This window comes from Amphimedon queenslandica, unplaced genomic scaffold (genome assembly GCF_000090795.2).
Source record: "Amphimedon queenslandica unplaced genomic scaffold, v1.1 AMPQUscaffold_13510, whole genome shotgun sequence".
NCBI classification, from domain to species: domain Eukaryota; kingdom Metazoa; phylum Porifera; class Demospongiae; order Haplosclerida; family Niphatidae; genus Amphimedon; species Amphimedon queenslandica.
Window position 1 is genome coordinate 529,008 of NW_003546254.1, and position 13,232 is coordinate 542,239.

The 13,232-nt window shown below is 34.9% G+C and overlaps 3 protein-coding genes across 3 annotated transcripts in view; 1 reads left to right on the forward strand and 2 right to left on the reverse strand.

Moving 5' to 3' along the window:
- LOC100636609 (atypical protein kinase C-like) overlaps positions 1 to 6,854 on the forward strand; it is an 8,115-nt gene extending 1,261 nt beyond the window's left edge. The window contains exons 4-18 of the mRNA XM_003383456.2: positions 328 to 423; positions 538 to 588; positions 834 to 919; positions 2,117 to 2,254; positions 2,349 to 2,411; positions 2,713 to 2,802; positions 2,903 to 3,072; positions 3,233 to 3,369; positions 3,544 to 3,629; positions 3,753 to 3,840; positions 5,333 to 5,455; positions 5,813 to 5,868; positions 5,989 to 6,102; positions 6,161 to 6,276; positions 6,491 to 6,854. Of these exons, the coding sequence (XP_003383504.1) occupies positions 328 to 423; positions 538 to 588; positions 834 to 919; positions 2,117 to 2,254; positions 2,349 to 2,411; positions 2,713 to 2,802; positions 2,903 to 3,072; positions 3,233 to 3,369; positions 3,544 to 3,629; positions 3,753 to 3,840; positions 5,333 to 5,455; positions 5,813 to 5,868; positions 5,989 to 6,102; positions 6,161 to 6,276; positions 6,491 to 6,578 (1,502 nt within the window). The 3' untranslated portion in view covers positions 6,579 to 6,854. The remainder of the gene's footprint in view (positions 1 to 327; positions 424 to 537; positions 589 to 833; positions 920 to 2,116; positions 2,255 to 2,348; positions 2,412 to 2,712; positions 2,803 to 2,902; positions 3,073 to 3,232; positions 3,370 to 3,543; positions 3,630 to 3,752; positions 3,841 to 5,332; positions 5,456 to 5,812; positions 5,869 to 5,988; positions 6,103 to 6,160; positions 6,277 to 6,490) is intronic.
- Positions 6,844 to 11,215, reverse strand: LOC109590916 (uncharacterized). Its single transcript, XM_020006758.1, has 4 exons — positions 10,975 to 11,215; positions 10,756 to 10,923; positions 10,399 to 10,701; positions 6,844 to 10,324 (listed from the first exon to the last, which is right to left on the reverse strand). Exons 1-4 carry the CDS (start codon positions 11,144 to 11,146, stop codon positions 6,996 to 6,998), a joined length of 3,972 nt encoding a protein of 1,323 aa, XP_019862317.1. The 5' UTR covers positions 11,147 to 11,215; the 3' UTR covers positions 6,844 to 6,995.
- An 80-nt stretch (positions 11,216 to 11,295) lies between these two features.
- Positions 11,296 to 13,192, reverse strand: LOC100632145 (proteasome subunit beta type-6-like). Its single transcript, XM_011411330.2, has 7 exons — positions 13,085 to 13,192; positions 12,952 to 13,019; positions 12,770 to 12,901; positions 12,552 to 12,681; positions 11,758 to 11,812; positions 11,586 to 11,675; positions 11,296 to 11,508 (listed from the first exon to the last, which is right to left on the reverse strand). Exons 1-7 carry the CDS (start codon positions 13,166 to 13,168, stop codon positions 11,378 to 11,380), a joined length of 690 nt encoding a protein of 229 aa, XP_011409632.1. The 5' UTR covers positions 13,169 to 13,192; the 3' UTR covers positions 11,296 to 11,377.
- Positions 13,193 to 13,232: the final 40 nt, after the last annotated feature.

Consider the following 13,232-nt stretch of genomic DNA (forward strand, 5'->3'; position numbering starts at 1 on the left):
TTCCTAACCTGGCAGTCACTGACGTTAGTAATGAAATAAGGAAGCAGTGTGGACTGCACAGTGCTGCTCCATTCAACCTCAAGTATCTTGATGTTGAAAGTAAGTCACGTCATCACGTGTTGTCCATGTACATGTATGCACATCTGTTGTGTATTGTGTAGCTATACTAGTTTGAATTTACTTGTATTGCTTGTGCAGTTGTTTTGGCTTAAGAATTATGTATTTTTATTGCATGTACATGTACACGTATCCCTTGCCAAAAAATGTCACTCGATAAATAGTACATTATAGATGTACATGTGTTATGATGTACATGTGTACTTGTAGACGATCCTGTTAGTGTTTCATTGGACAGGCAGAGGGAATGGGACGAAGCTATCAGATTATTCTTTTACAACGAAGAGAAGGAGCTTCAACTCCATGGTATGTGAGCACACTTTATCATTTATGATTTATTTTGTTCTCCAATCTATAATAGAGTATACATGTATTATTATTGTTATTATTATTATTATTATTATTTTGTTATTTTTTTAGTATTTGAGGGCCCACCACCTAAGCCTGGTGAACTGTGTGAAGGAGAAGACAGTAAGCTAGTGGAGAGAGGGAGGGAAAGAAGAAAAGAGAGAGAGAGGGAAAGAAGGAAAGAGAGAGGGAGGGAGGGAGAGAGAGGTGGGAGGGTGTGTTTAAACGGTAGGAGATGTCCTAAAGACAGTGTTTGTTACCAGCTGTGTGTTGATTAGTGTACTAAAGACAGCTCTCTATTGGGTGACAATTTGTAGCAATGTGCATTAATTGTAAACTATGAGCTATTCTCTCTTTTTCTCCTTTAGCTCGTGTGTATCATCGTCGAGGTGCTAGGAGGTGGAGGAAAGTCCGTCGTATCAATGGTCACGCATTTGTAGCTAAGAGACTACAGGTAATCTACATGTACATGTACATGTACATATACTGTACATGTACATGTATGTACAGTATATACATGTATAATTATATGTACATATATACATGTACATGTACTTACATATGCATACAGCACTTGTGCTGTTTGTATGAATTCATGCTTTTAGTAACACTGTAAGTATACTAGTATGCAGGGTTTCCCACAAAGCATGCTAAAAGCATGTGCATGTACGTGGTTCTGGGGCAACTTTAAAAATTTGTAAAAAATCCAGTTTTGATCAGAATCAGCTCAAACTTGCTACACAATATAAGAACATGTATATGTATCAGGAAAAGTTATAAAAATGGAGAATTCTCTATTTTTCATTTTTGATAAAATTTGACCAAAATCCCTGTACTATAGTACAGGGACTTTGGCCCGATTTTTGAGTAACTTTAAAAATTCGCAAAAAAATTCAATTTTTACCGGAATTAGCTCAAACTTGCTACACAACTCAAGAACATGTATATGTATCAGAAAAAGATATAAAAATGCAGAATTCTCTCCTAGTCATTTTTGGCAAAATTTGACCAAAGACCCTGTACTATAGTACAGGGACTTTGACCTGAAAAACCTGCATGAGCACTACGCCAAAATCCTGTGGGAAATCCTGCATGTACACGCCTGTGTATTTTATTAACTAATTGTGGCAACACATTTAGAGTAACTACACATAATTACATGTACATGTACATGTAATGAAATGAATGTACATGTACATTGCATGTATTACAGTTTGATCTCTAGTTGTAGTACTGTGGTTGGCACAGTGTCTCTTAATTACTCTAACATGATGTACCTGTACAATTAGTGACATTTAATCCACAGAGTGATTGCTAGTACTATCAATCAAACTAATGATCCGTGTGATGATGATAGCCAGTAACTGTGATATCCATTTACATCAGTACTAGTCATTGCTTCTACTAGCATTACAGTACAGTACATGCATGGACATATACATTGTTATAGATCTAGAAATAAATTTTGGAAGACCAATCTAACTAGAAATAGGAAACTTAGGCTAAATATGAGAGACTGAAAGCTCAGAAAATGTGAGATTTTAGGAGACATAGACCAAATGTGAGAGACCAAAAGCCTCCTACTTGTAACTCCCTTTAAAACTAACAGTACTTTATACATTATTATTATTACTTTATTCTTTTGTTGTAGGCTGCATATTGTGCCAAATGCCGTGAGCGTATCTGGGGTCTTGGAAGACAGGGCTACAAGTGTGAGGCCTGCAAGATGGTGGTTCACAAGAGGTGCTGCTACTATCTTAATAAAGATGAGATATGTGCAGGACATCCAGTGAGTTTATAATCGCAATACACACACTCTCTCTCTCTGTTAGTCATGTTGATCATGAAATTTGTGTCATCATTTTATTTTATTGTTTTTGTAGCCTGCAAAGCAACCAGAGGAATCTGACAAGAAGCCATCGGATCCGTTTAATGACTTCTTGAATGTGAGTGGGGAAAGAGAGAGGGGAGAGAGAGAGGGGGAGAGAGAGAGAGAGGGAGGGAGAGAGAGAGAGGGGGAGAGAGTCATTGTGAGAGACAGGCACATTTGGTGGAGAAGAATAGAAAGGAGAGAAAGAGAGGGAATGATGTTGGTAGTTGTGATAAGAGATGGTTAAAAGATTAAAGTGGAGATGAATGCATGGGAGATTGTGATTGATGGTCTTTGAAGTAAGAGAGGGTGGGAAGAGGATGAAGATTGGATCAATATTTATTTCACAGTAATTCTATTCTCTTTATCTTTTACAGATCAATCCTGTATCTGAGAGTCAAATATCACTTGATGACTTTGACATTCTTAAAGTTATTGGACGTGGAAGTTATGCCAAAGTATTGATGGTAAGTAAACTGAATATAATAGCACTCTCATTATTATACAATCCACCTCTCTCCCCCCTCTCTTTCTCCCCCCTTTCTCCCCCCTCTCTTTCTCTGTTAGGTTGAATTAAAACAGACCAAGAGAATATACGCTATGAAAGTAATCAAGAAGGAGCTGGTTATGGACGAGGAGGACATTGACTGGGTACAGACTGAGAAGCACGTGTTTGAGCAAGCCTCCAATCATCCTTTCCTTGTTGGACTCCACTCTTGCTTTCAGACTGAGAGCAGGTCAGTACACATGCAATTTACATGCATGTACATGTACATGTAGTTTATAAGGGTATTACATGTACATTGTACATGTACATGTATACACATAGTCACATACTACACTTTGTTATCCTCTTCTTTTTTCTTTCTCTCTCTCTCTCTCTCTCTATTCTTAAAGATTATTCTTTGTTATTGAGTGTGTTAATGGAGGTGACCTCATGTTCCACATGCAACGTCACAGGCGTCTCCCCGAAGAACACGCAAGATTCTATTCGGCTGAAATTGCTCTTGCACTTAATTTCTTACACGAGAAAGGTTTGCCTGTACAACAATTAATGTACATGTACATGTATATACAATGTACAGTGTAGGACATGTACATGTATACTGTATGTGAAAAGCAATTTCTCAATGTGTTATGAGTATGTACATGTATAAGCTACATGTATGAAGTACATAATTATTTTATTAATTTTATTATTATTGTAGGTATTATATATCGTGACCTGAAGCTCGATAATGTTCTATTGGATCAAGATGGACACATCAAACTAACTGACTATGGAATGTGTAAAGTCAGTCATTATATCAATCATGCATACATGTACACATACATGTACATGTACATGAATGTGTAATCTTTTTATTATGCATGAGCATGTATTCAGTGCTTTCTCTCTCTCTCTCTGTATCTATAGGAAGGATTGAGAGCTGGTGATACTACTAGTACATTCTGTGGTACTCCTAATTATATTGCTCCTGAAATACTCAGAGGACAAGACTATGGTAATTCACTCATTGTACTCATACGTGTCCTTACATGTAAAACGTTTGAGCTAATCCTGACTAAAATTTTTGGAGGTACATGTACATGTTTTGGAAATAAGAAAAAGCTACATGTACAGGGTCTTTTGCATCAAAAATGGCAAGCAGAGAATTCTCCATTTTAATTTTTTTTCTGATACATATACATGTACTTATGTTGTGTAGCAAGTTTAAACTGATTCCGATCAAGTTTGGATTTTTTACGAATTTTTAAAGTTGCTTAAAAATCGGGCCAAAGTCCCTGTACTATAGTACAGGGATTTTGGTCAAGTTTTGTAAAAAATGAAAAGTAGAGAATTCTCCATTTTTATAACTTTATCTGATACATATACATGTACTTATGTTGTGTAGCAAGTTTAAACTGATTCCGATCAAGTTTGGATTTTTTACGAATTTTTAAAGTTGCTTAAAAATCGGGCCAAAGTCCCTGTACTATAGTACAGGGATTTTGGTCAAGTTTTGTAAAAAATGAAAAGTAGAGAATTCTCCATTTTTATAACTTTATCTGATACATATACATGTACTTATGTTGTGTAGCAAGTTTAAACTGATTCCGATCAAGTTTGGATTTTTTACGAATTTTTAAAGTTGCTTAAAAATCGGGCCAAAGTCCCTGTACTATAGTACAGGGATTTTGGTCAAATTTCGTCAAAAGTAAAAAGTAGAGAATTCTCCAATTTTATACCTTTTTCTGATACATATACTAGTACTTATGTTGTGTAGCAAGTTTAAACTGATTCCGATCAAGTTTGGATTTTTTACGAATTTTTAAAGTTGCTTAAAAATTGGGCTAAAGTCTACTGTAGTACAGGGATTTTGGTCAAATTTTGTAAAAAAATGAAAAGTAGAGAATTTTCCATTTTTATAACTTTTTCTGATACATATACATGTACTTATGTCGTGTAGCAAGTTTAAGCTGATTCCAATCAAAATTGGATTTTTAAAGAATTTTTAAAGTTGCTTAAAAATCAGGCTAAATCCCCTGTACTGTAGTACAGGGATTTTGGTCAAATTTTGTAAAAAATGAAAAGTAGAGAATTTTCTATTTTTATAACTTTTTCTGATACATATACATGTACTTATATTGTGTAGCAAGTTTGAGCTGATTCCGATCAAAATTGGATTTTTTAGGAATTTTAAAAGTTACTCCAAAATCAGGCTAAAGTCCCTGTACTATTTAGTACAGGGATTTTGGCCAAATTTTTTCAAAAATGAAAAGGAAATTTTTTTTAATTTTTATATTTTTTCCTGATGCATATACATGTACTTATGCTGTGTAGAACGTTTGAGCTGATTCCGATCAAGATTGGATTTTTTACGAATTTTTTAAAGTTGCTCAAAAAATGATTCTCATTCTACATGTGCATACATGTACATAATTATGATGTATATGTACATGTAGTCACTAACTTACTATTCCAGTATCTTATACTTTATTGTGTTTGTTTGTTAGGTTTTTCTGTTGATTGGTGGGCTCTTGGTGTTCTATTGTACGAGATGTTAGCTGGTAAGAGTCCTTTTGACGTTGGGGGACACGACATGTCCGATCAGAGCACTGAAGACTATCTCTTTCAAGGTATGGATACCCTCCACACAGACAAGCATTATACCTTAAAGCCACTTATTTTTAAGTAGACAAATTTTTGCGATTTGTTAATGGTACTGATTTAGCGTGTACTAATTTTTTTTGCGATTTTGCTCTTTTTTCCCAATTAATAAATGTTAATAAACCCAAATTGTTAATAAATGCGAGTACTAATTTTGCGATTTTAAAGCCACTCGCAAAAAACGCAAAAATTAGTACTCGCAAATAATAGTGGCCTTAAGGTATTACACTGCACTGAATAATTATTGCAGATACTTTTTATTATCATGTCTTTAGTACATGTGATTTATTCTCGCATTATTAATATTTTTAATATTTTATTTTCAGTAATTCTTGAAAAGACGATACGTATACCTCGCACTTTGTCAGTGAAAGCTGCTCAAGTAATTATTATTATTATTATTATTATTATTATTATTAATATTATTATGAATATTATTATTGTGTATTACAATTATTGTCAGTACTTATGTGATTATTATGTGTATTTTTGTGTGTTTTAGGTTCTGAAAGGTTTCCTAAACAAGAGTCCAGGAGAGAGACTAGGCTGTCACCTTCAGACAGGCTTTGCTGACATCACCAATCACTCATTCTACAAGACAATTGACTGGGAACTGGTAAGTTTTACTTGAATTTATAGTTTTATTTAATTTTGTTATTTATTTATTTTATTAGTTGAGATGTCGTCAGATCACTCCTCCCTATAAGCCACGTATTGATAGTGATCGTGATCCTTCTAACTTTGATCCACAGTTTGTTACTGAGCCCATTCAATTCACTCCTGATGACCCGTAAGACAGACAGACAGACACACACACCCTATTGTATTATTAATGATTGAAATAGCTACATAATGCTAGTAGACTTATTGCTTTTAGAAAGAGAGAGAGGGAGTTGATTATAAAAAAAGATTAATGTGTTAAAAGTACTGAATTTTACGAATCTACCTACACGTACATGTACATTTCTCTGTTAATAATTCTTTATTTTGCTTTTTTTTTGTAGTGAAACCATTGGTCACATTGATCAGTCCGAGTTCGCTGGCTTTGAATACATCAATCCTTTGCTCATGTCTAAAATTGAAGAAGTCTAATTTTAAATCTTTTAAGTTCTTTGTCACAGAACATAACTTATTATTATTATTATTATTATTATTATTAGTGAATCATCATCAATGACTATTATAATTGTAGGGGTTTTTCATTTATTTTTAATGCAGATATTGATAATTTTTAATATTTTTGTGATAAAAAAGTAATTATTGATAAAAATTATACTTGCATATCTTTGTGTAATCGTGGGGCTACATTTTCACCTTTTTTGGATACTGCTGCTCAGTATCTACTTAATTAAAATAATTATGGAAACATAAACTGTAATTATTTAGTGAATAAAAACAGAAAAAGCCTAAATTGATAAGAAATGGATACCAATTACAAGATGGTACCAAAAATCACAACATGTTCTATATATGCATGGTGCATCAGTACTGAAGTTTCAATAATAATTGTCACAATAACAATTTAATAGGTAACTGTATTACTGGTATCTTTCTGTCCAGATCCTTCCTTACATTGATTTGGGTCAATTCAGTGGGTCTGGGCTCCAAGGCTGGTATTGGCAATGTCATAGAGCTCTCTTTCTGTCCAGCAATTCTTTTTACCTCTGGCAATCTATTCTGATCTTTGACGATATCTTTCAGAAAAGATGCTGGCCGATGTGGCCCAGTGATTTCAATGCATTTAAGTGAAGGATGGATGAAGATTGTTTCGTATAAGCAGCTCACTTGCTTTGTGTATAGCTCTTGGCAAGCTAGTTCATTAACAAAAGTACACTTTATGTGCAGGATCCTCAAAGCTGTATGTGATTTCAGCATAGTAGTAATCGCTGGTAATACAACCTCACAAAATGATACCGATTGTTCCTTCTCTTTTTCAGAGCTTTCCCAGTACAGCTCTTCTGGTCTAACGTCTACTTTAAGTTCCGTAATATTGCTTTTTTGCGCTATAACATTAAAAAAAGCATTAACATCCTTATTACAAGGCAATGGTGCACTCAACTGCTGTAGGCTGGTATTGTGTCTGAGGCCAGTTGTAAGGAAGGAAAGGAATGAATTTGACGTAATGGAGCTGTGATAAGTATCTGTCATAATCTCAAGATATTTCAATGAACGGTTTTGCTTTAACATGTCTTGCAGACTGTTACCCATGCTAACATTAAAAGCTTCAGCATCACAATCATTTATGCATAATTCCTCCTCTTTCAAGTTCAGCTTTAATGCCTCGAGTGTAGTATTCCTTTGGAGTTCATTAAACAAATTAATTACACCCTCCACTGAGTCTAGTAGTAGAGTGAGTGATTGCAGGTTAGGATAAAAGGAAAACAGATTTGGTGACAGCAGTCCAGATGCTGTCAAGCAACGTAATCCTCTAACATTAGAAAAGCATGGTATAAATAGTTCATTGTTATTCCATCCCAGCTCTAGAGCAGTCAGTGGTGTATTTACTTCTAATATATTCTGCGATGAGGGCGAAAGATGTTCAGGAATTATTTGAAAATTTAATTCTAGGGTTTGTAATGACCTGTTGTTTATTAGTAATGACTCTACTAAATCAACAAGAATAGAATCGTGGAGTATAAAATCATGAATGATCAGAGAAAGCGAGGTCATAGTCATGTTCTCTTTTACACCTCTAATAATGGCAGAAAATAACTTGAAAATTACATCCTCTTTCATTGTAGGGTCTCCAAAATACTCCACTTTCATTTCTCGCAGTTTTGATTTTTTAACTAATAATTTCTGAAGATCAGAGTATTGATCTTCTGCACTACAGGAATGATCATCAGGCTTAATCAAAAAGTGTAAGATCATGAGTTGAGGAAGCCTCAATAACTCATTGAGTACCAAACAAGGATCATATTGACTATTGAGTGTAGACATTAACTCACAATGGCACTCCTGGATATTACGTAAAGGTGCTGGCTGTAAAAAAGTATGAACTGATTCAGTGCAGCCTCTATCACCAAGTACTATTGACAACCTTTCACATTTCATAGGAGTGTCAGTGAGCCCAGCTGTGAAGACTGACAATTCATGATAGCTTAACTTCCTCAAGTCAAAGTGACTCCATTTTATGCCGGAGTTGTTAATGAAGAAACTTAAACACAAGATGTCAAACAATGATAACGAAACTCTTTCAAAACAAATTGTGGGCTTAGAAAAGGGGTCGCCATAGATGGATTGAGCTAGTTCAGTACATAAAGTAGAATTTTGTGATTCATACAAGAGTCTAAGAAGGACAACAGGAATATCATCTAAAGTATCATATGAGGAAACAGCATGATCATCTTTTCGAAATGAGCGGAAAGATTGAAAATTTTCAAATGGAAACAATTGCCTTTTCTTACACTGAGGTACAAATAGCTTATCAAAGTATTGCCGGTAACTTGCTTGTTCAAGCTGTGTTAGACCTGCCACAAACCTCAGACACATTCGAAAGTGATTATCTTCAAAGTGCTCCTTAAAAACTTCCTCTGCATTTTCAAAGTTAACTATCCACCATGCGGCCATAAACTCCTGGATGTTCAAGTGTATAAATTTATGGTTTTCCTCATTGCATTCCATGAATGAAGCAACCAGTCCTTTATCATACTTTTCACTTGTTGGCTTTAACGGAAAGGAGAAAGTCTTATTCTTATTTTTGCTCTTTAAGCTTAAATAAGCTACTTGGCATATATCATAAAATGGTTGTCTTATGACTAGTGGCATGTGGTCAAAATAATATAGCTGTCTAGGCTCAATAGAGTAATAGTATTTCTTTACATGTCTTCTTACTGTTTGTAAAACAAAGTTCTGATGCAATTGAGTGAGTGTTTGTGGCAAGCGTCCTCCTTCCTTGCAAAATAATAATATGACAATGGCTAAAATTATAGGAACAGTGCATAGAAATTGTATATCAGCTCGTACTTTAAGTTCATTAATGAGCTTCAATGCCCTCCTTGATTCATTATTGGTTTGACTATCTATTAAAGCAGGACAGTTATTACTCTCTCTTCTTTTTTCAACAAGCTCTTGTGCTAGTTTAGGATCCTTCTGAAGGGTGTTTATGATTACAGTTGCTATCTCATCCTCAGTAAATCCAATGACTTGAATGTATCTGTTGAAAGAGGTCATCTCTAAAAGTGATGGAGAGACATAGCTACGTGAAGTAATAACTACAGAACATTTCTCCAAATACTCTCTACGTATGATACGAGCAGCCAGTGTAGATTGTCTGGCTATAAGATCAGTATCTATTTCATCCCAACCATCAAATAATATTAATAATCCTTCCCCGTTCCTTTCCTCAAACCATTTAGCAACCATTGGGACTTCATGAGTGATACACACAAAAAGCTCCTTCAATGTGGTAGCTTTAGCCACTTTAGCATTTTTCAGTGGACAGTACAGTAGCAAGTCGTACTTCTTGCCCAAAAGTTCCCCCAAGGACCAGGTATTTAATATCTTCTGGCAAAGCGACGTCTTACCAATACCAGGAGGACCGTCAACAGCAATTCTGAGAGGAAGGTCGTTTTTGGATCGAAGGATATCCTTGATAGCTATTTCTTTCTTCCCATGAAGGTCACATATCTCATTAGGAGTCAAGCTCATTTTCTGAGTCTTCATATAATCTTGATTATCTATTAGTACTATCCTTCCAAAGTAATCCTTTGCAATTCTTGGTGGCCACTCTGTCACAACTACAGGATAATGTTTATACTGCTGACCAACGATTCCAGCATATCTTTGAACATCCTCTGATACTCTGGTGTATTCAGAGTTAGCAGGCACAGACTGACCTATATACATATATATATATATATTATATATAATTTACAGATATATGCTTTAATAATTTAATAATAAAACTTACCTAATTCGATCAATATAGTACTAGCAATGTCAGTTAGATTTTGTAACCGTATGTTCAACAACACACGGCACATGTCAGCTAGATATTGGCTTGGATTAATCGAAGACTCTAGTTCTGCTTCAATAGAAAACACCAGATCAATAGCTTTGCTGTAATCAGTTCTGTCCACCGCTAGCACGTCCCTCCTTATGTTAGATTGTACTAGACTTCTAGCATACAAGGCATTGGTTACTCGTAGTACATCGTCAGAGATGGCGTCAATTAATTTGTCAGAATAAAATTGCAATAATTCGAAAGAGTTACCTATTGTTATGTAAATTGTGACAATTAATGAGTTTTATAAAGATGTCCGCTTACCTGTCACAGGACCGGGATTGAGTTCAACATCTCCTGATAAAAGGAGGAGCTTCACAACAAAAACAGAATAAAGGAAACACGCCAGAATATCAGACACTTTCAAAGACAACTGAAAAATACCAATCGTAACAGTTCTTGCTTTTGAGGAAAAACAAGAAAATGCATCATCTAAAAAAATATTGTACTGCATAAAATAAAAATCACATTCTTTAGTTATACCTGTACAACTGTAAAGGGTCGATACAATTAGGAGGAGGGCCCCAAACAATAAAGGTAACTTCCTATGGTTACATTTCAAGTTCTCAGCAGTAGCTGGTCTAGTAGAACACGAAACAGATTGACAACAGTTCCAAAGCCCAACACTTGCTCTCCACTGAGATAGATCAATCATAATCTACATGAAATCCCAGTATTACAGAACTTGTATTTTAGTTTGCCAGCACTGCCCACCCAAATTTAGGTGTGGCTAAGAATTCATTATAAGATTCCTGGATCCTTATGCGCATGCGCATACCCACGTGTAAACTATTGTACAGTACACTCAATCACGAAAAATAATGATCATTATCAAGAGTGGATAATTATCCAATGAATGCCTATTATAAGTTAGTCACTGATTAGACTACATGTCAGTATTATACTGAGGAATGTCTTTGCCAGTAAACAACAACCTCTCAACTCCGTCTTCACTGATAACAGCAATACGCACTACACCACCTGAACTACCATCACGTGATATAGCCAAGGCAACAGCTGTAATAAAAGAATAATATGAATAGTAATAAAACTGTACTTGTTTTTACTTAATATTTTCTAGTTAATGTACTTACAGTTTTTAACAAACTCAATTGACTCCTCTTTATTCATCCCAGTCTTGAAATGAGCATCACAATAGCCATACAGGTAAGTACTGCCAGAGCCTGTGATGGTAAAAAGACGAAGACAAAAGGTAAGTTATTGCTATTAGACATTAGTAAATGATATCATTAATTTATTGCTAACCTCCAATGGCAAATGGTTGACGTATACACATACCACCCAATGGAATAGAATACACCTTTAACAAAAAAAACAAGGAAATTAATACAATTACAATCTAAATGCAGGGATTCCCCACAAAGCATGCTAAGGGAGCTACTAGTTTGTTGTTTAATGCTAATAACTCGAAAATTTTTTGTCAGGAACAGCTCAAACTTTCTACATAGCATAAGGAGATCAATAGGTATCAGAAAATGTGATAAAAATTGGGGGTGATTTCGGAGCCAATTTTTGAAAAAACCATGGGCTATAGCCTTGGGTATTTTTCAAAAATTGGCCCATTTTAAAAAATGGCTGTAACTTGAAAAGTTGAAGTCAGAATCAGCTCAAACTTTCTACATAGCATAAGGACATTAATAGGTATCAGAAAATGTAATAAAAATTGCGGGTGATTTTAGAGCCATTTTTTGGAAAAAAGCATGGGCTATATTATTTTTCAGAATTTTGACGTTTTCTTAAAATGGCCGTAACTTGAAGAATTCTAGTCAGAATCAGCTCAAACTTTCTACAGAACATAAGGACATCAATATGTATCAAAAAATGTAATAAAAAATTGGGATGATTTTGCAGCCATTTTTCGGAAAAAGCCATGGGCTATAGCCTTTGCTTTTTCCCAAAAATTTGCTAATATTTAAAAATGGCCATAACTAAAAAAATTTTAGCTCAAACTTTCTACATAGCATAAGGATTAAGGACATCAATAATTATGCATCAGAAAATGCAATAAAATTATGTCCCAATTGTATACATGCACATACTTGCCCTCCTGATCTTTTATCCCAGCCAGCACATAATATACCAGCAGTACAATTATCACGATACTTGTAGCAATATTGCCTAAAGAAATGAGCAGCTGTCTTTACCAAAGGAGCCTCGTTAAGCTCAATACTAAAGAGAGGGAGAGAGAGAGAGAATTTATATCAAAATAGACTTTCAAAATTCAATTGTTGTTTGCATTAATTCTATTTCTCTTTACCTCAATAATTGTAGATTGTATTTCACAGCATCAGCAATGGCTTGGGTGTCAGCAGCTGACCCTGAACGACAACAAAATATCCGATCGGTGATAGGAGTCAACTTATCAGTCACACGATTAACAATATACGACCTAATATATACACACAGTGCATTAATACTGTATAATACTAATAGTTATACCCTGATGTAGTGCGGGAATCAGCTCCAATAATGACACCTCCATCATATTCAACAGCCATTATTGTAGTCTGTAGTGGAGTAAGAGGATCATTTAGCTCATTAATGAGAGGTAATAGGTTTTAGTGATACTTACGCCAGTGGATACTGGTTGATCCAGTCCCAGTGATACGTGATGAGCTGATGGATCAGCGTAAGGCATTACAACTGGAGCAGCCATTTTTTCCTCGTGAATAGGCGTGGCTTATCAGAATAAAAATTAACAATAAAAATTAATTATTATT